The following is an 18,909-nucleotide window of genomic DNA, read 5'->3' as shown; positions in this document are numbered from 1 at the left end:
TTTTGATTTGCATTTCTCTAATGATCAGTGATATTGGGCTTTTTTCATATGCTTGTTGGCCGCGTGTATGTCTATGTCTTTTGAAAAGTGTCTGTTCATGTCCTTTGCCCACTTCTTAATGGGATTATTTTTATCTTGTAAATATGTTTAAGTCCCTTATAGATGCTGGATATGAGACCTTGGTCAGATGCATAGTTGCAAAAATTTTCTCCCATTCTATAAGCTCTCTGTTCGCACTGTTGATAATTTCTTTTGCTGTGCAGAAGCTCTATAGTTTAATTAGATCCTATTTGTCAATTTTTGCTTTTGTTGCAATTTCTTTTGACACCTTTGTCATGAAGTCTTTGCCCATTCCTATGTCCAGAATGGTACTGCCTAGGTTTTCTTCCAGGGTTTTTATAGTTTTGGGTGTATATTTAATTCTCTAATGCATCTTGAGTTAATTTTTTTATATAGTGTAAGGAAAGTGTCTGTTTTCAATCTTCTGAGTATGGCTAGACCGTTATCCCAACACCATTTGTTGAATAGGGAGTCCTTCCCCATTGTTTGCTTTGGTCAGCTTTTTCAAAGATCAGATGGTTGTAGGTATGTGGCCTTATTTCTGGGCTCTCTATTCTGTTCCATTTTTGTACCAGTACCATGCTGTTTTGGTTACTGTAGCCCTGTAATATAGTTTGCAGTCAGGTAACATGATGCCTCCTGCTTTGTTCTTTTTGCTTAGGATTGCCTTGGCTATTCAGGTTCTTTTTTGGTTCAATATGATTTTTAAAATAGTTTTTTTTTAGTTCTATGAAGAATATCATTGGTAGTTTAATAAGAATAGCATTGAATCTATACATTGATTTGGGCAGTATGGCTATTCTAACAATATTGATTCTTCCTGTCCATGAAGATGGAATGTTTTTCCATTTGTTTGTATCATCTCTGATTTCTTTGAGCAGTGTATTGTAGTTCTTCTTGTAGAGATCTTTCGCTTCCCTGGTTAGCTGTATTCCTAGGTATTTTATTCTTTTTGTGCCAATTGTGAATGGGATTGCATTCCTGATTTGGCTCTTGGCTTAACTGTTGTTGGTGTATAGGAATGTTAGTGATTTTTGTACACTGATTTTGTATCCTGAGACTTTGCTGAAGTTGTTTATCAGCTTAAGGAGCTTTTGGGACAAGAGTATGTAGCCTTATGACCATCTTAACTAAAAGAAGGAAAGAAGAAGCTTTTAAATGAAATTAATCTGGCATCATTCTTGAAATATGGTGACAGATTTATTGCTGTTTAATCATCATGAACTCAGAAAGACATAATCTTCATGAGCTTTAATTACTGGGAAAATTATTTCTTACTGTACTGACATCTTGTGGCCAAATAGTACAATTATGTTATTAGGATGGCTATCTTACCAAAGTCCTTAAAATATTAACTTATTTTCTGTTCAACAGATAATTATTGAGCACTTAAGCAGTATTTTTTTTCAAAATATAATCAGCTTTTAGTTAACTAGGCTAGTAAAACGGAACCTAGCACCAGTACTTAAAAACCAATTTTATACTTTGGCTTTAGAAAGTATACCATAAAGATAAGTGTAAAGAAGAAATATAAATCACAGTAACCTTATTACTCAGAAATATTCTGTCAAGGTTTTGATGTTTTACTGTTTTTTTTAGTACATAGGTTCATTCATTTGTACATTCATTTAATAAATATTTATTGAGCATCTATCATGTGCCAGACACTGTTTTAAACACTGAAGATATAATGATGAGCATAAGCTTTGTCTTCTTAGACCTTATCATCTGGAGGGTAAGATGAGGAGCCCTGGAGAATGTAGTAATAGATAAATCTGGGAAGAGAAAAAGGGACTGTACCAAGTAGCCTCTTGTAAGCCATAGTAAGATTCTCTTTACCTCAAGAACAATGGAAAGAGAGTTGCATTTTGAAAAGTTTGTTTTCTTAGCAAGCCAAAGAAAAAGCTATTGTGTTCCAAACAAGGCAAAAATGTTTGAATCAGAGCAGTTAGGATGGAGAGAAGTTGGTGAATTCCAGAAATATTTAGGATGCAAAATCTGCATGCTTTGGTGATGAATTGGACATGGGAGAGAGAAGAAGGTGTCAAGGATGACTCCTAGGTTTCTGGTTTGCACACTGGGACAGTGGTGCCATTCAGTGAGATAGGACTGCAATAAGATCACATTTGTGGGATCACATTTGGAAGGTCACTATTTCAATTTTGGACATAGGCCTTTGAGGTAGCCAAAAGAAAACGCTCGGTAGGCCACCGTATATATAAGTGCAGTCAGTACATTTGAGAATCATTTAGTAGCTGATGGACGTAGGCACAGCAGTGTTTCAAAGAGGGGCGAGATCAAGAATATCAAATACAGCTGAGAAGTCAAGTAAGCTGGGAAATCTGTTTGATTTAGCAACATATGTACATCGTTGGTGACTTGAGCAGTTGCTGTGAGGGGAATGATGTGACTCAGTGCCAAGACCGAAGTAGAATGGAGAGTAAAAGTGATGAAATGGAAAATGTCAGTAGAGGCCTGCTCCTAAAAGAAGTTTGTGAAGAGGTAAAAAGATGGTGGGAATGAGGAGAAACTAGAGAATAGTTATTGAGTAAAGGTTTTCTTTCATTTATTTTGATGGGAGGGATTTGAGCATGTTTAAAAGCCAAATAGGAAGGATTCTGTTGAGAGGTGAAGGATACATATGTAGGAGAGAAAAGTAGGATTAAGAATATAATGGCATTCACAGCAATTTGAATGGAATTGGAGACCATTATTCTAAGTGAAGTAACTCAGGAATGGAAAACCAAACATATGTTCTCACTTATAAGTGGGAGCTAAGCTATAAGGATGCAAAGGCATAAGAATGATACAATGGACTTTGGGGACTCAGGGAAAAAAGCAGGAGGGAGGTGAGGGATAAAAGACTACACATTGGGTACAGTGTACACTGCTTGGGTGATGGGTGCACCCAGAATCTCAGAAATTACCTAAAGAACTTATTCATGTAACCAAACACCACCTGTTCCCCCAAACACCTATTAAAATAAGAAATAAATTTTTTAAAACTGTAAAGTTTCTGAGAAGTCAAGCAGGGATGAGATCCACTGCATAGCCTTTACAGATTATAAGCATTCTTATTACTTTTTTTAGTCATAAATTTTAATGGCTGCTTCAATTAGTATGTATCTGTATATCAACATTCTAAAATTCTGAGAATTTATAGTAAAAGCAAACACTGAAGGTGAAGTAGAAACCTACCAAATGCTCTTCACCGCTGTTCATTATCTTCTGTAACACTCCAGGCTCTTACACTCAGCCACCTACAAGACAGGTCCACTTAAATGTCCAGCGAACATCTCAAACAATGACTCCATTACCTGTTTCTCCCAGTCCTATCTCACTATTAGTTGCTCAAGACAAAAACCTAAGAGTCATCACTCTTGATTCTTCTCTTTTCATCACTTTCTTTTTATTTTTTTTAGAGACAGGGTCTCACTCTGTCACCCAGGCTGGAGAGTGCAGTGGCACAATCAGCCAAATCCTGGGCTCAAGCTGTATTCCTGCCCCAGCCTCCCAAGCAGCTAGGATGACAGGCATGTGCCACCGTGCGTAGCTAATTTTTAAAATTTTTATAGAGGCAAGCTGTGTTGCCCAGGCTGGTCTCAACCTCCAGGCGTCAATCAGTCCCTTCCTCCTCAGCCTCCTCAAGCACTGGGATTACAGGCATGAGCCACTGTGCCCAGCCTCTTTTCTTCACTTTCTACGTACACAGTAGCCTTCTAGAACTATCAGATGAGAGATCATATTTGAAAGTCACCAACTTAAATATGAGAAACAAAACCGAGAGAACGCATGAGTTCTAGTGGAGAGCATATAGAGTTTAAGGATTATTCATAATTAGCAAGTAGGAAGAAGGCAAGACATTAGAAAATAACCATATCCAGGATAATGTTAAAAACTTAAATTTAATATGAAATAAGACCTTATTAAATATTAATAAATTTGATAGTAACTGTTCTATTAAATGCCAAATACCCAAAATTTAGAAAACATATTATTTTAAATAGTTATGAAAACAGATTTTGTACAGTTTTTAAAAATTTACCGAATGCCTAAAATTGAAATAATTCTTCATGCTTGTAGCTTTTATTATATATGCATTTTAAAATATAAGCTTGTAGTAGAAATGTGCTTTTGAGGACGCTTAACCCTTCCTCTTAATTTTAAGCCGTTTAAAAAATTATTTACGTTTTAAAATAGTAATAATAAAAGGTAACATTGTTGACTTAATAATAACTTTTCGAAGTTAGGTAGATACATTAATTGTATAAATAATGTTTTGTACATTTCAAAATTATTAAAAATTAGCTATAAAAATTTAGTTTTGGTGTTATTTAGCACCTGTATTACTGGTGAGTTTAGCATTACTGAACACATACATATAACTTTTTTTTTTTGAGACGGAGTCTTGCCCTGTCACCCAGGCTGGAGTGCAATGGCATGATCTTGGCTCACTGCAACCTCTGCCTCTTGGGTTCAAGCTATTCTCCTGCCTCAGCCTCTCAAGTAGCTAGGATTACAGGCACGCACGACCACACCCGGCTAGTTTTTTGTATCTTTAGTAGAGATGGGGTTTCACCTTGTTGGCCAGGCTGGCCTCAAACTCCTGACCTCGTGATCCGCCCACCTTGGCCTCCCAAAGTGCTGGGGTTACAGGCGTGAGTCACCACGCCCAGCCACATAAAATATTTTTTTAGCACTACATCCAATTATGTTTTGGAGAAATTTCTAGGGATCTGAGTAGAGCTTAGTTATTTTTTGAAAGTGATAACCCCTCTTTAGAGTGTCAGATGATTGAATAACTTTTTAAGTTGCTTATATTTACTTTGGAATGAAAGTGCCTTATATATTATCTCAGTATTCTACACAGTTAGAGGTATTCATGCCTGCTAGATCAATTGGACCACCATTTTAGAACTATAGAGCAAATGATCAGCAAGAGGTTTTGAATAGTTGTTATAATTTTTACCCACAAGAGTTAATATTCCATCCCATGTTTAATAGCCTGTAGTGAATATACTCCAGTGATGAATGAATGAGATTTAAATCTGTATTTTAAAACAATAAAATTCTGTTTATCATGAAGTTTTACCTAATGTAGGCTTTCTCTTAAATTTCCTATATAGAGTAATTATTTGGTGTTCATGGCGGAACTGTTCTGGTGGTTTGAAGTGGTGAAGCCGTCTTTTGTACAGCCTCGTGTTGTTCGTCCACAAGGAGGTAATCAATCTTTTTAATTTTAAATGTTCCTATGAACAGAAAAAAATGGAATGTTGATATAACCTTACCTGGTTACGTTTTTAGAAAGCAGCCTATTTTTTTTTTTTAGATTTCAGCTATTACCCTTGATAGATTCTCCTAATCTCTTAAAATGGTTAGAGGAGAAGAAAAAGAAAATGGAGGGAATAGCTTTGAATTTGAAGTCTTATGATGTGGAACTTTTAGCTTTAACTGTCCATTTCTTTTCTTTGCATCTTTTATCCCTGTCCCAGCTTTTATTCCCTTTTAGATTCTTAGTTTTTAACATTGTGTTACCCAGAATCCCCACAAATTATTGTTTGGCCTTAACTCGCAACTTGAATTTGCCATTAAACCATAAAAAGGTTTGTATGGATTTTTAAACCTAGTGGATTTTGTGACTATTATATCATGAACTATTGATTGTACATAATAAGAATAAAACTAGTAAGAAATAAGGGGGTTACTGTAAAGACCCCTAGATATAAGGAACAAAAAATCTTCCTAAATTTTCTGTAAAGCAAAATTTTACATAGCAAAACCAATTTTCTCTTGGCTCCCATTATAAAACTAGAGGTTTATTTCTAGACTGGGTGCGGTGGCTCAAGCCTGTAATCCTAGCACTTTGAGAGGCCAAGGCGGGTGGATTACCTGAGATCAGGAGTTCGAAACCAGGCTGGTCAACATGGTGAAACCCTATCTCTACTAAAAATACAAAAATTAGCCGGGCATGTTGGTGCATGCCTGTAATCCCAGCTACGCAGGAGGCTGAGACAGTAGAATTACTTGAACCCAGGAGGCAGAGGTTGCAGTGAGCCGAGATCACACCACTGCACTCCAGCCTGGGTGACAGAGATGAGACACCGTCTCAAAAAAAAAGAAAAAAAAAAACAAAAAAAAACTAGAGGTTTCTTTCTATAGGGGGAAAAATGATCTTAAATTATAAGCTTAGCTCACTAAAGAACTTTCTTCCAGCATAACTTATGGAAACATTTCTGTCTGCTACCAATAGCTGCCCTACACAACACATGATTATTGTGCATCCCAACTACTTAGCAGCCTTCCTTGGCTCCAAAGTTTGTTATTTGTGTAACTGCTACCATTACCTGCACCTCCCCCCTACACCCCCAAAAAATAAAAGAAAAGAAAGTGATCAGGAAGGAGGAAAAACATATGTAGCCAAAGGGGAGGCATAGTCTAGTGAATACAATGAGGTTACTTCAGGCAGCCCGCTGCATCTCAGGCAAAAATCTGTGAAATAAGCAATAATTCGAGTATTGCTAAGCTTCTTAAGGCAGATTCTGAATATCAGAATATAAGTCACTATATAACATTATATAACTTCTTTACATGCCTATAAAAAAATTGAGATGCTCCCCTAAGGCCATTGAATGAAGTCAGATATTCTTAGTAATTTTCATAACCAATATTTGTATAATTTTTAAAAATTATTAATAGGGTTTTCACTACATTGCTTTCTGTGATTTCACCTGTGAAACTCACTATTCAAAATACCAACAGCTGTTGCATCAGATCTCAAAGTCAAAAAGTAAATTGAGTCTTCCTCCAGAGTTACTTACAAAAATAAAAGTATACCAGCAGGTTTAATTATTTTCTAAAGAAATTCTGTTTTTCTCTAATTGACCAAAATATCAGCTATTTCATAAAGAGGCAGAGCTGACCATATGTATCTGAAGTTCTATGAAAGCTTTCACAAATTAAACACTCAAACTTATTTTTGTTTTTTTGTTTTGTTTTGTTTTGTTTTGTTTTTGAGATAGAGTCTCACTCTGTTGCCCAGGCTAGAGTGCAGTGGCATGATCTCGGCTCACTGCAAGCTCCGTCTCCCACGTTCACGCCATTCTCCTGCCTCAGCCTCCCGAGTAGCTGAGACTGCAGGTGCCTGCCACCATGCCCAGCTAATTTTTTTGTAGTTTTAGTAGAGGTGGGGTTTCACCATGTTAGCCAGGATGGTCTCGATCTCCTGACCTCGTGATCCACCAGCCTCAGCCTCCCAAAGTGCTGGGATTACAGGCGTGAACCACCACACCCAGCCACTTATTTTTGTTTTAAATACATGTATTTATTTTATGTTAGGCTTTTTCCCCCTAATTATCCTTAATCAGATGAATTTTTTAATTTAAGAAATTTTTGGCCGGGCGTGGTGGCTTATGCTGGTAATCCCAGCATTTTGGGAGGCTGAGGTGGGCAGATCACAAGGTCAGGAGTTCGAGACCAGCCTGGTCAATATGGTGAAACCCTGTCTCCACTAAAAATACAAAAATTAGCCAAGTGTGGTGGCAGGCGCCTGTAGTCCCAGCTGCTTGGGAGGCTGAGGCAGGAGAATCGCTTGAACCCAAGAGGTGGAGGTTGCAGTGAGCTGAGATCGTGCCATTGCACTCCAGCCTGGGCGACAGAGCGAGACTCCATCTAAAAAAAAAAGAAAGAAATTTTTTTAAAATTTTGAATTTAAGTCTGAATACTTCAAAAAGATCTTAAAGAAACTTGACCCTTTGAAAATTATTTAAGAAGAAAACTTTATGCTATGATTTCTCAATACGCAGAAAGGGAAATAGAAGTTAAATTTTATTATAAATTTGTTTATGGTCCAGAATTTTTCATAGAAATATGCTAATTTGAGGGTCTTTTTAAACATCTTTTATTCCAGCTGAACCTGTAAAAGATATGCCTTCAATTCCTGTCTTGAATGCTGCCAAAAGAAATGTCTTAGATGGTAGTTCTGACTTCCCTTCAAGGTAAACTCCACAATGACTTTATTTTCACCATTTCTATTCTATTTACCAATTAAATCAAATAATATTATATTACATTAAATAAGGTTTTTAAGAATTTCAGTTGGATTTTGAACTGTTATAAGTAGCTTACCCTATTAAAGCCTGTTTTAACTTAAATATAAATTGAAATATACACTGAAATGAATGTTTATGTACCACACTGAAAAGATGGGAGAATATATTCTAAGTTCCCAATAGCCAACCTAAAACCAAACTTTTGATGCATAACTTGTTCATAATTGAGAACTGTCTAATAGGTAACTCTTAGGCCTTGGAGGGAAATTTTGAAATTCTATTAGGACTTTTACATATTTTATTATTTTAAAAATCTTTGAAGGTTTTTCCTGCTGTCTTTTTTTTTTTTCTGGTTAGGATAGTTGTTGAGAGATCACAGTGTTACCCACACAATGGGTGGGTTTGATCTCTTGGCAGATGACAGTCCAAAACCACAACCAAGGAGGATTTAACAAGACGAGGATTTTATTACTTGTAGCAAGTAAGGAGGACACCAGGAATAATTCCCCAAAGCAGTGCCTCCTCAAGCAAAGGTGAAAATAGGGCTTTTAGTAGGCTGGTTAGCTGTATCATTGTGTGTAGAGGTGGAGTAAAGGCAGTAAAGGCGCAGTCATCAGTCACGCTTCTGCATACTGGCATGTATAGAAAATGCGGAATAAGCTCCTCCTTGGATGGGATTTTTAGTGTGGTAATGGTAATACATCTCCGTCTCAGGCATCTCTGCATCCACCCAGCTTGTGTAGTTTTTGTTTTGTAATGTGGGGTTGGGCTGCTTCCTGGAAATTTCTGAAACAATAAAAATCTCGAGGTACAACAGTTAGAAGCAGGTACCTTTTCACAGTGTGTACCTGAAAACCCAAGGACCCTGGGTTACAGTAGAATATTTATTATAATATTGAATCTTTAATGCTTTAGTACATAATATTAGGAACTAAATTGAAAGCAAAGTAAAAATGTCCTATCATATTAATACCTAGGTAATCCTGACTTCTCACCCAGGTATGTGATAGGGACATTAGTTTGTTTAAAGATGTATTTCAGCAGCTCCTATAAGCAGCTTTTTATTTGAATTTATTAGAACCTACAATTTATATTGACTTTGGACTCCCTAATCGATCTGATTTTTTTACGTTAAAACTAATGTCTTTCGTGGGTTTTTGGAAATTCAGACACATTAAAAATACGTTTCAAAAATTATGAGTAAAACCTTCAAAGTAATTTCTGTATGAATTCTTGGCTTAACACAAAAATATGAAATTTAGTAGGCATGGTGGGTCAATAGTGACATTTCCTTCCTTGATGATGTGGAAAACACTCAGTGTTCTAGGTCATCACTCTTGCTCTATTAAATCTTTAAATTCCACTTTCAAAGTGGAGGAAAGTAAAGCTTTCCACTCAAAGATTAAATTATTCCATAATTATTCTAGGAACCTAAATGGACAGTCTCCCACATTTCTGAAAAATGTTTTAATTCATGTCCTCTGGAAAACTCATCTCTTTTCTGTCTCTCAGACATCTCAGCGGCTCATTTTTCCTATTTTTCCCAGCAGAAACTCTTTTTATAATGCAGATGGATGTCTACATTCTTTTCCTTGAAAAGTTATTGTGTAGCCATTATTCTAGGCTATTCTGAGTTCCTAGTCATCCTCTCATTTCTGTAAGTCTCCATATGGTCCATTGTAGTTCTCCAACACTGTGGAACTTTTGAGAAAGAATTGAAGTATTTTTACCCTTCCTGGGAATAATATAGCCACATCTCAAATGTTAGTGAACCTAAATAATGATTTTATGAGAAAGAAAAAAACAAAGGAAGAAGACAGACAAAGCAAAAGATGTTTTCAGCAGCTACTCCACACACTTGGCTACCAGCCGTTGGAGATATACAAACATAGGTCCGTGAGCAGAGAGGCTGTCAAGGTATTTTACTAGGGTTTATTATACCTATAGTTTTTAGAGATTTAGATTTGACCGAAGTATTTCAAATTGGTGAGTTTCATTTTACTTTTTTATGTATCAGTTTTTATGTTTATAAAATGAAAATAATTCATATCTCACAAAGACATTGAGATGTATATGAAAGTACTTCAAGTTGTTTGGCTAAAAGACATAAAATATATATAGATACATACTGTAATCACAGCCATTCTTTGGTTTAAACAATATATTATGTTTCCATATTTTTAAAATTTAGGATATCAAATCAGAGGTGGTAGTGTTGTTTCTAACTTAAGACATTCTACCTAAATTTATATTAAACAGCTAAAATATAACATTTTAAATTTATTTTCCGTTGCAGTGGGGAAGGAGCTACATTTACACAGTCTCATCATCATTTGCCTTCTAGGTATTCACGTCCCCAGGCTCATTCTTCAGCCTCAGGTAATATATTTGAAAAAGCCTAGAAAAATACTCTTTTAAGTAGGTTACCTGGGAAATGATTGGCAGTAAATATAAATAAACAAATATCCAGGTTTTTGGTTTTTTTTTAATCTGGAAAATGGCTATTATAACACTAAAAGCATGGTCAGTTTCACTGTGGTTGCTTTTCTTGATAAAATGATCTCTGATTCTCCTTATGTACCTACTTAATTTGTATTGCTATTAATGAATCCTCAAATACGTGAAGTCTCTTGAGTTGCTGTAAGTTAATTTTTTTACATGATTTCAATGGCTTTTTCTTTTTTGCATTTGAAGGAGGAATTAGAAGGTCTTCATCTATGTCTTATGTTGATGGCTTCATAGGGACATGGCCAAAAGAGAAAAGGTAAACAAAGAGAATTACTTTTAGTGTATTCAGTTTATTAAGAAATGCAAATTGCATCTGTGTCTCTCTTTTATTGATAACCAAATTGCTAAAACTTTTAATTAGTTTCTAAATTTGAAAAAGGCAGTATAGGCAGATGATAGAGACGTAAAAGAGGCTAACTTTAAAAAGTAGCTAGATAGCCCTCCCCTTACCTTGAAGACAGTATGATTATGAGAACTGGGGAAAGAAAGGAAATGTAATTTCAATAATTCTTGTTAAATGATACTAAAAATCATTTCTAGGATTTTTAAAGGATTTTTCTCTTTAACTTTTTTTTAGATCATCAGTGCATGGCGTATCATTTGATATTTCTTTTGATAAAGAAGATAGTGTACAGAGATCCACTCCAAACCGAGGAATCACTCGTTCTATTAGTAATGAGGGACTTACTCTGAACAACAATCGTGTATCTAAACACATTAGGAAAAATTTGTCCTTCAAGCCAATAAATGGAGAAGAGGAAGCGGAGGGCATTGAAGAAGAACTTAATATAGATTCTCACAGTGACCTCAAATCTTATGTGCCCCTTAACACAAATGAACTAAATTCTAATGAGAATATTCATTACAAGCTTCCAAATGGAGCTTTACAAAATAGAATACTTCTAGACGAGTTTGGCAATCAGATCGAGACACCAAGCATTGAAGAAGCATTACAAATAATTCATGATACTGAAAAATCTCCTCATACACCTCAGCCAGACCAAATTGCTAATGGCTTCTTTCTTCATAGTCAAGAAATGAGTATCCTAAATTCAAATATCAAGTTAAATCAATCTAGTCCTGATAATGTAACTGATACAAAAGGTGCCTTGAGTCCCATAACTGACAATACTGAAGTAGACACTGGAATTCATGTTCCTTCAGAAGATATTCCTGAAACTATGGACGAAGATTCTTCGTTGAGAGATTATACTGTAAGCTTGGACTCTGACATGGATGATGCATCTAAATTTCTTCAGGATTATGATATACGAACTGGCAGCACCAGAGAAGCTTTGAGTCCTTGTCCAAGTACTGTAAGTACCAAATCTCAGCCAGGCAGCAGTGCTTCTTCCAGTTCTGGAGTTAAAATGACCAGCTTTGCTGAACAAAAATTCAGGAAACTGAATCATACCGATGGAAAAAGTAGTGGAAGCAGTTCTCAAAAAACTACACCAGAGGGCTCTGAACTTAATATTCCTCATGTGGTTGCTTGGGCACAAATTCCAGAAGAAACAGGGCTTCCACAGGGACGGGACACTACCCAGCTGCTGGCTTCTGAGATGGTGCATCTTAGGATGAAACTAGAAGAAAAGAGGCGTGCTATAGAAGCCCAGAAAAAGAAAATGGAAGCTGCATTTACCAAACAGAGACAGAAAATGGGAAGGACAGCATTCCTTACTGTAGTGAAAAAGAAAGGGGATGGGATATCTCCTCTACGAGAGGAAGCGGCGGGTGCAGAAGATGAGAAAGTATATACTGATCGAGCAAAAGAAAAGGAATCACAAAAAACTGATGGACAAAGGAGCAAGTCACTGGCAGATATAAAAGAGAGCATGGAGAATCCTCAAGCCAAATGGCTCAAGTCTCCAACTACACCTATTGATCCTGAGAAGCAGTGGAACCTGGCAAGCCCCTCAGAGGAAACTTTAAATGAAGGAGAGATTTTAGAATATACCAAATCCATTGAAAAGTTAAATTCATCCCTGCATTTTCTACAACAAGAAATGCAGCGCTTGTCACTTCAGCAGGAGATGTTAATGCAGATGAGAGAGCAACAATCTTGGGTGATTTCACCTCCACAACCCTCTCCACAGAAACAGATTCGAGATTTTAAGCCTTCGAAGCAGGCAGGCCTGTCATCAGCCATTGCACCGTTCTCTTCAGACTCCCCTCGTCCTACTCACCCATCTCCACAGTCTTCTAACAGGAAAAGCGCATCTTTTTCTGTTAAAAATCAAAGGACTCCTAGGCCAAATGAGTTAAAAATAACACCTTTGAATCGAACCTTGACACCTCCTCGGTCTGTGGATAGCCTTCCTCGGTTAAGGAGGTTTTCACCAAGTCAAGTTCCTATTCAGACTAGGTCATTTGTATGTTTTGGGGATGATGGAGAACCTCAATTAAAGGAATCCAAACCTAAAGAGGAAGTTAAAAAGGAGGAATTGGAATCCAAAGGGACTTTGGAACAGCGTGGACATAATCCAGAAGAAAAGGAAATCAAACCTTTTGAGTCAACAGTCTCTGAAGTCTTATCGCTGCCTGTTACAGAGACTGTATGTCTGACACCAAATGAGGACCAATTGAATCAACCCACAGAACCCCCTCCTAAACCCGTTTTCCCACCCACTGCTCCAAAAAATGTTAATCTGATTGAAGTTTCCCTCTCAGATTTGAAACCCCCTGAAAAGGCTGATGTACCTGTTGAAAAATATGATGGAGAAAGTGATAAAGAACAATTTGATGATGACCAGAAAGTATGCTGTGGATTCTTTTTTAAGGTGTAGTATTAATCTGCATAGTTTGGGGCATCTTCATTAGATGAGTGTGGTTGTGTTGGATTTTTTTTTTTTTTTTCAGCTGACATGCTTGCTTCTTGCAGTAGCAGTCCCTTTTGATACAAGCTCATCCCCATGAACTATAGTAACATTCAAGCACACTGTGGTTTCCAGTATGGACTCAAAGCTGTAATAAATCCTTTTATCACATGTTTAGATATATTCCTTGGTTTTGCTCCTCTACTGCTCTTTCTCACTTTCACAAAAGCCTTTTAAAAATTAAGCTACTCAGATCTCTTCAGAGAGTGATTCCATTTTGTCTCTTAATCATGTAACACTGCCATTTTTTTTAACAGAATGCTACTCTAGACACTAATAGATATTAAAATTTACTGTCTAGAGACTCTGTTCCTTGCAGAGGAAGGGAAACAAAGGGGAAGAAAATCATTAGTGTAAAACAGGCAGTACCTCTGTTGCTTCATTTCTATTCCGTTTATTTACACATCTTCACCACCCCATTACTCATCTGTTGGACTATGGTTACAGCTTCTTGACTGGGCTGTCTGTCTCCAATCATGCCATTCCAGTCTTTGTACTACTACTAAAGGTGATAGTTCTAAGAGCATAGCTCCAGTTGAGTCTCTTTCTAGTCAAAAATCTTGCCTGTTGAATAAAGTTCAAACCCTTTAGCACAACATTCAGGAACTTTCACAGATGAACCTAAATCTTTTTGTCTAGCCTCTTCCCCGTAATTTTATTTTGTACTGTTCTTTAACTTCAAGCTTCATCTAAAGCCTTTTATAATTCCTTCAGTCGAGGTCAAATGTTTCATCATTTGTGTATCTATTGTATCCTTAATATACTCAGTACCTGTCCTGTGTCCCGGAGTTTTCAATTGTTTTGTATGATTTGCTTTGTCTCTTAGACCATGACCTCCTAGAGGTGCTGCATCTTTTTATTTTTATTTATTTATTTATTGAGACAGAGCTTCGCTATTGTTGCCCAGGCTGGAGTGCAATGGCGCAATCTCGGCTTACCGCAACCTCTGCCTCCTGGGTTCAGGCAATTCTACTGCCACAGCCTCCCTAGTAGCTGGTATTACAAGCATGTGCCACCACGACCGGCTAATTTTGTATTTTTAATAGAGACGGGGTTTCTCCATGTTGGTCAGGCTGGTCTCGAACTCCTGACCTCAGATGATCTACCCGCCTCAGCCTCCCAAAGTGCTGGGATTACAGGCATGAACCGCTGTGCCCAGCCAAGGTACTGCATCTTTTGATCCCCATAGCGTAGTAAAGTGTCTGGCAAACTACAATATATGTAATTTGATAGATGAAGACATATGAATGTTTGAACTAATTGCTTGAATGGTATCTTCTGGCTTTCTCCATTCAGAGTTAAATCTCTCTCTGGGTTTCCATACAAAGCCTGTTGTTTGTACCTCTTCCCCTTGTGATTTTTTAGGCTCCTTGACCTGAGGTACCATATATTTTAATATATGTAATATCTGACACTATGTTGTGAGTATGTTAGACACCAAAGAAATGTTTATTGAATTAAGCATTGGCAGGGACAATTGACAAGGAGACATTAAGACAGTGAACCACTTCCACAGCAGCTTGTTACTTTGCTGAATTATGAAGCATTTTGGAAGCCCGCTGAGAACTGGGGCTGTCCCTAAGGATTCAGGTAGAAACTAGGGCAGGCCCAGGAGGCCTATAGATAATGAACTAGCTCTCAAATTAAAAGTACTGTAGAAGAGAAGTATAATCATCCCCATCTTTTCTTCAATGGAAAAATTTTCATTATAGTTCAGAACCTATCAAGCAGACTGTCAGTACCTCAACTTAAAATCATGCAGCAATAGTTTCATTTATGTGATACAACATTGGGTAGCTAATTTTGGAATGTTTTTACTTGAGATATTTTTACTGAGCTTATATTTTAAATAAAATTTAAATGCAATTTTAAAAATGGGTGGGGGAACTCCCTACTGTAAGTTATTAAATTAGGGATAAAAAAATTTTGTGTTTTGTTTTTATGGTTGTTCTTTGCAAATCTCATAGGTTTTGACAGAGTGTAATTAAATAAGTTTGCCTGTCCTCTTTTTTGATGGAACTGTTACCACTGTAGTTCAGTTCTTCCTTCATAATTTCTCAACCACATCCACATTCAGAAGGGTTGTAATAGTTCAAACTTTCAGTTATAGGACTAACCACAAAATGTGACTATAACAATTGAAAATGAGAATATTGGTACCTAAATGTTTCATTGTTTTCAATGAAATTCGTTCTTAGGATGATCAAAAAGCAGAAAATGATATGGCAATGAAACGGGCAGCTTTGTTGGAGAAAAGATTAAGAAGGGAAAAGGAAACTCAGCTCCGGAAACAACAGTTGGAAGCAGAAATGGAGCATAAAAAGGAGGAAACAAGGTAAAGGAAATTGCTGGGCCAGTGCTAGATCTGAACTTTAATGATGCATGGGCATATTTAGAAAAAGTTGGTAAGTACTCAAAGAGGTAGTCTCTCATTAATTTTTATTAACAGATTTTTTTCAGAGAAGTTTGTAGTATAGATAGACAGCTGGATCAATGCTACTTTTTGGTGCTTTGTAGAAATCAATTTATTTTCCCAAAGTATTGCCTAATTTTATATTTTTATCTTAAGTTTAAGGCATCTCATGAGAAAGTTCTCTAGAAACATTAATTTAAATAATTAATTTAAATGTTTAAAAAACATTAAAATAACTTTCCTGGGAGATAGATAGATAGATAGATAGATACACACACACACACACACACACACACAAATACACACACACACCCTAAATTATCTCAAATACCTTTATTTTTATTTATTTCTTTGACTCTTCCTTCCCTCCTTTATTTACTTATTTATGCTTAATCCCATGTCTCAGCAGAATCATCAAGTACCTTTTAAATGAACCATTTATTCACCAAGGTGATGAAATAGAATTCTCCCTTCTCATATCAAATACATAACTCTCTCCTGTATGGTTTGTCTTTGGTATGCAGAATAAGAACTGTAACCATTTGATTTCTTAGGCGTAAAACTGAGGAAGAACGTCAGAAGAAAGAAGATGAGAGAGCACGCAGAGAATTTATTAGGCAAGAATATATGAGGCGGAAACAACTGAAACTAATGGAAGATATGGATACAGTAATTAAACCCCGTCCTCAAGTAGTAAAACAAAAAAAACAGCGACCAAAATCTATTCACAGAGATCATATTGAATCCCCCAAAACACCAATAAAGGGTCCTCCAGGTACCATAGCTTATTATGAAGAGTCTGTTCATAAAAAACACCAGCTTGGTTGGTTTGTCATACTAACTTGGTTGTACTTTGATATGCAAAATTGGATACACAGTTTGAGATTGTGCATGCTCCCTTTTGGAAAACCAAAATGAGCAAATGAAGTTTTTAATGAATTAAATGTATTATGTGTGCATGCATATATTCAGTAGAACAAATGTGAATGCTAAAAATCAAATCTAAATATTAATCTGTTAGGGAACTCTGCTCTCAGATATAATCTCCTTGAACTATTAACTGCCCTTTACATACTTATAAATTTAAATAAATGTTATATGCATGAAATGTATAAGAAACATGTTGGTATAATAAGGAATGTAAGATCAAGAGTTCAGAAGTCCCTCCTTCAAGATAGAAATGGTTGAAAATCCAAACTTATAATATCTGGAGTTGAGAGAATATATTTTCTTTAAAAGTCAGTATACATACTTTATTATTATTATTATTATTATTATTATTTGAAATGGGGTCTCAGTCTGTTGCCCAGGCTAGAGTGCAGTGGTGTGATCATGGCTCACTGCAGCCTCCACCTCCCTGGGTTCAGGTGATCCTCCCACCTCAGCCTCCTGGGTAGTTGGGACTACAGGTGAGTGCCACCATACCCAGCTAATTTTTTTGTATTTTCTGTAGACATGGGGTTTCTTCATGTTGTCCAGGCTGGTCTCGAACTCTTGGGCTCAAGTAATCTGCCTGCCTTGGCCTCCCAAAGTGCTAGGATTATAGGCGTGAGTCACTGCACCTGGCCATACTCTTATTTTTAAAAAAATCTTGGGGGGCAGGGATAAATTTGTAAAAAGAAAAGAAATATTTATTAAAACCAAATGCCATGGAAATTTTTTAGAGAATTCTCATAGTTATACTAAACCTGAGGAAAAATAACATAATATTGACTGTTTAAAGAGAACTCTCTTTTCGTTTTTTTTTTTTTTTTTTTTTTTTGAGACGGAGTCTCGCTCTTTCACCCAGGCTGGGGTGCAGTGGCACGATCTCGGCTCACTGCAGGCTCCGCCCCCCGGGGTTCACGCCATTCTCCTGCCTCAGCCTCCCGCGTAGCTGGGACTACAGGCGCCTGCCACCTCGCCCGGCTAATTTTTGTATTTTTAGTAGAGACGGGGTTTCACCGTGTAGCCAGGATGGTCTCGATCTCCTGACCTCGTGATCCGCCCGCCTCGGCCTCCCAAAGTGCTGGGATTACAGGCGTGAGCCACCGCGCCTGGCCGAGAACTCTCTTTTCAAGCCTGTAAAACTAATTGATATAATTTTCTACCTAGAATTTAGATATGAAATTTTTTTGTTGTTACTGTTTTTTTCTTTAGGATCACAGTATCATGTCTCATATTAACACTTTCCTTTTGGAATGCAAGTTAGTTTTATCATTGTTTCCTAAAAGTAGGTTCCTTGCTAATTTTAAATAAATTGTATATATATGCATGCAGGCATATTATGTGTTTAAATTAAAAGTACAGAGAAAAGGAAAAGAAACTACAGAAGCTCAATTTTTATATGCTGGTGTTATCTAATGAACAGACTCTTTGCTAGTTGCTCCTTTTAAATTTCTGATTTTGTTTTTATTCAGGATCATGAATTTATCGTGTTTTTTCAGTCTCTAGCCTTTCTTTGGCATCGCTGAACACAGGTGATAACGAGAGTGTACATTCAGGCAAGAGGACGCCAAGGTAAATCTATAACGTATGAATATTTTTACAGAAAAGAATATAGTACCTGCAGTTATACAAACTCTAAGTAAAAATTCTTTAGTGTTTTTATTTTATATTTTATAATGACCAAATCATAATTACAAATTTTTCTAAATTTTGCTGACTTAGGACTGTTAGAGTTTCTGTTAAAAGAAATTATGTAAAGAGGTGTCTATTCATCGTTCAGTGCTTTTTGTCTTTTAGAATTTAGAATTATTGACACTGATAACATACTTTTTATAAGCTATGAAACATTAACAGTAATTATACATCAGTAATTGCTAACATGATTATTAAATCACAGTCAGTAGAATGAGAGTACCAACTTCTCTAGTGTATTACCAACTAATACAAAGGAGTTTTCCCCATTAGAATAATTCCAAAGTAGGTTGCCTATGACTTAGGAAAGATCTTTTTTGTATTTTCTTTCTCTAGGATTCTTTCTCTAGATTAGAAGCTAAAAGTCAGTATTTTATTACTTTAT

General features: G+C 36.5%; 1 protein-coding gene across 5 annotated transcripts in view; it reads left to right on the top strand.

The window, feature by feature from the left end:
* The window catches only part of CAMSAP2 (calmodulin regulated spectrin associated protein family member 2), a 122,868-nt gene that overhangs the window by 99,569 nt on the left and 4,390 nt on the right, over positions 1-18,909 (top strand). For 3 of the 5 annotated variants that reach the window (XM_012502074.2, XM_030818689.1, XM_030818690.1), the window contains 8 exons: positions 5,187-5,280; positions 7,967-8,054; positions 10,405-10,487; positions 10,803-10,872; positions 11,194-13,396; positions 15,691-15,827; positions 16,460-16,680; positions 18,332-18,404. In XM_012502074.2, the coding sequence (XP_012357528.2) occupies positions 5,187-5,280; positions 7,967-8,054; positions 10,405-10,487; positions 10,803-10,872; positions 11,194-13,396; positions 15,691-15,827; positions 16,460-16,680; positions 18,332-18,404 (2,969 nt within the window). The remainder of the gene's footprint in view (positions 1-5,186; positions 5,281-7,966; positions 8,055-10,404; positions 10,488-10,802; positions 10,873-11,193; positions 13,397-15,690; positions 15,828-16,459; positions 16,681-18,331; positions 18,405-18,909) is intronic. The other 2 variants (XM_030818692.1, XM_030818691.1) reach the window with 1 other exon arrangement.

The sequence above is a fragment of the Nomascus leucogenys genome, chromosome 9 (genome assembly GCF_006542625.1).
Source record: "Nomascus leucogenys isolate Asia chromosome 9, Asia_NLE_v1, whole genome shotgun sequence".
Lineage (NCBI taxonomy): Eukaryota > Metazoa > Chordata > Mammalia > Primates > Hylobatidae > Nomascus > Nomascus leucogenys.
The sequence above is the reverse complement of the archived record's forward strand: the minus strand, read 5'-3'. Positions and strand labels throughout refer to the sequence as shown.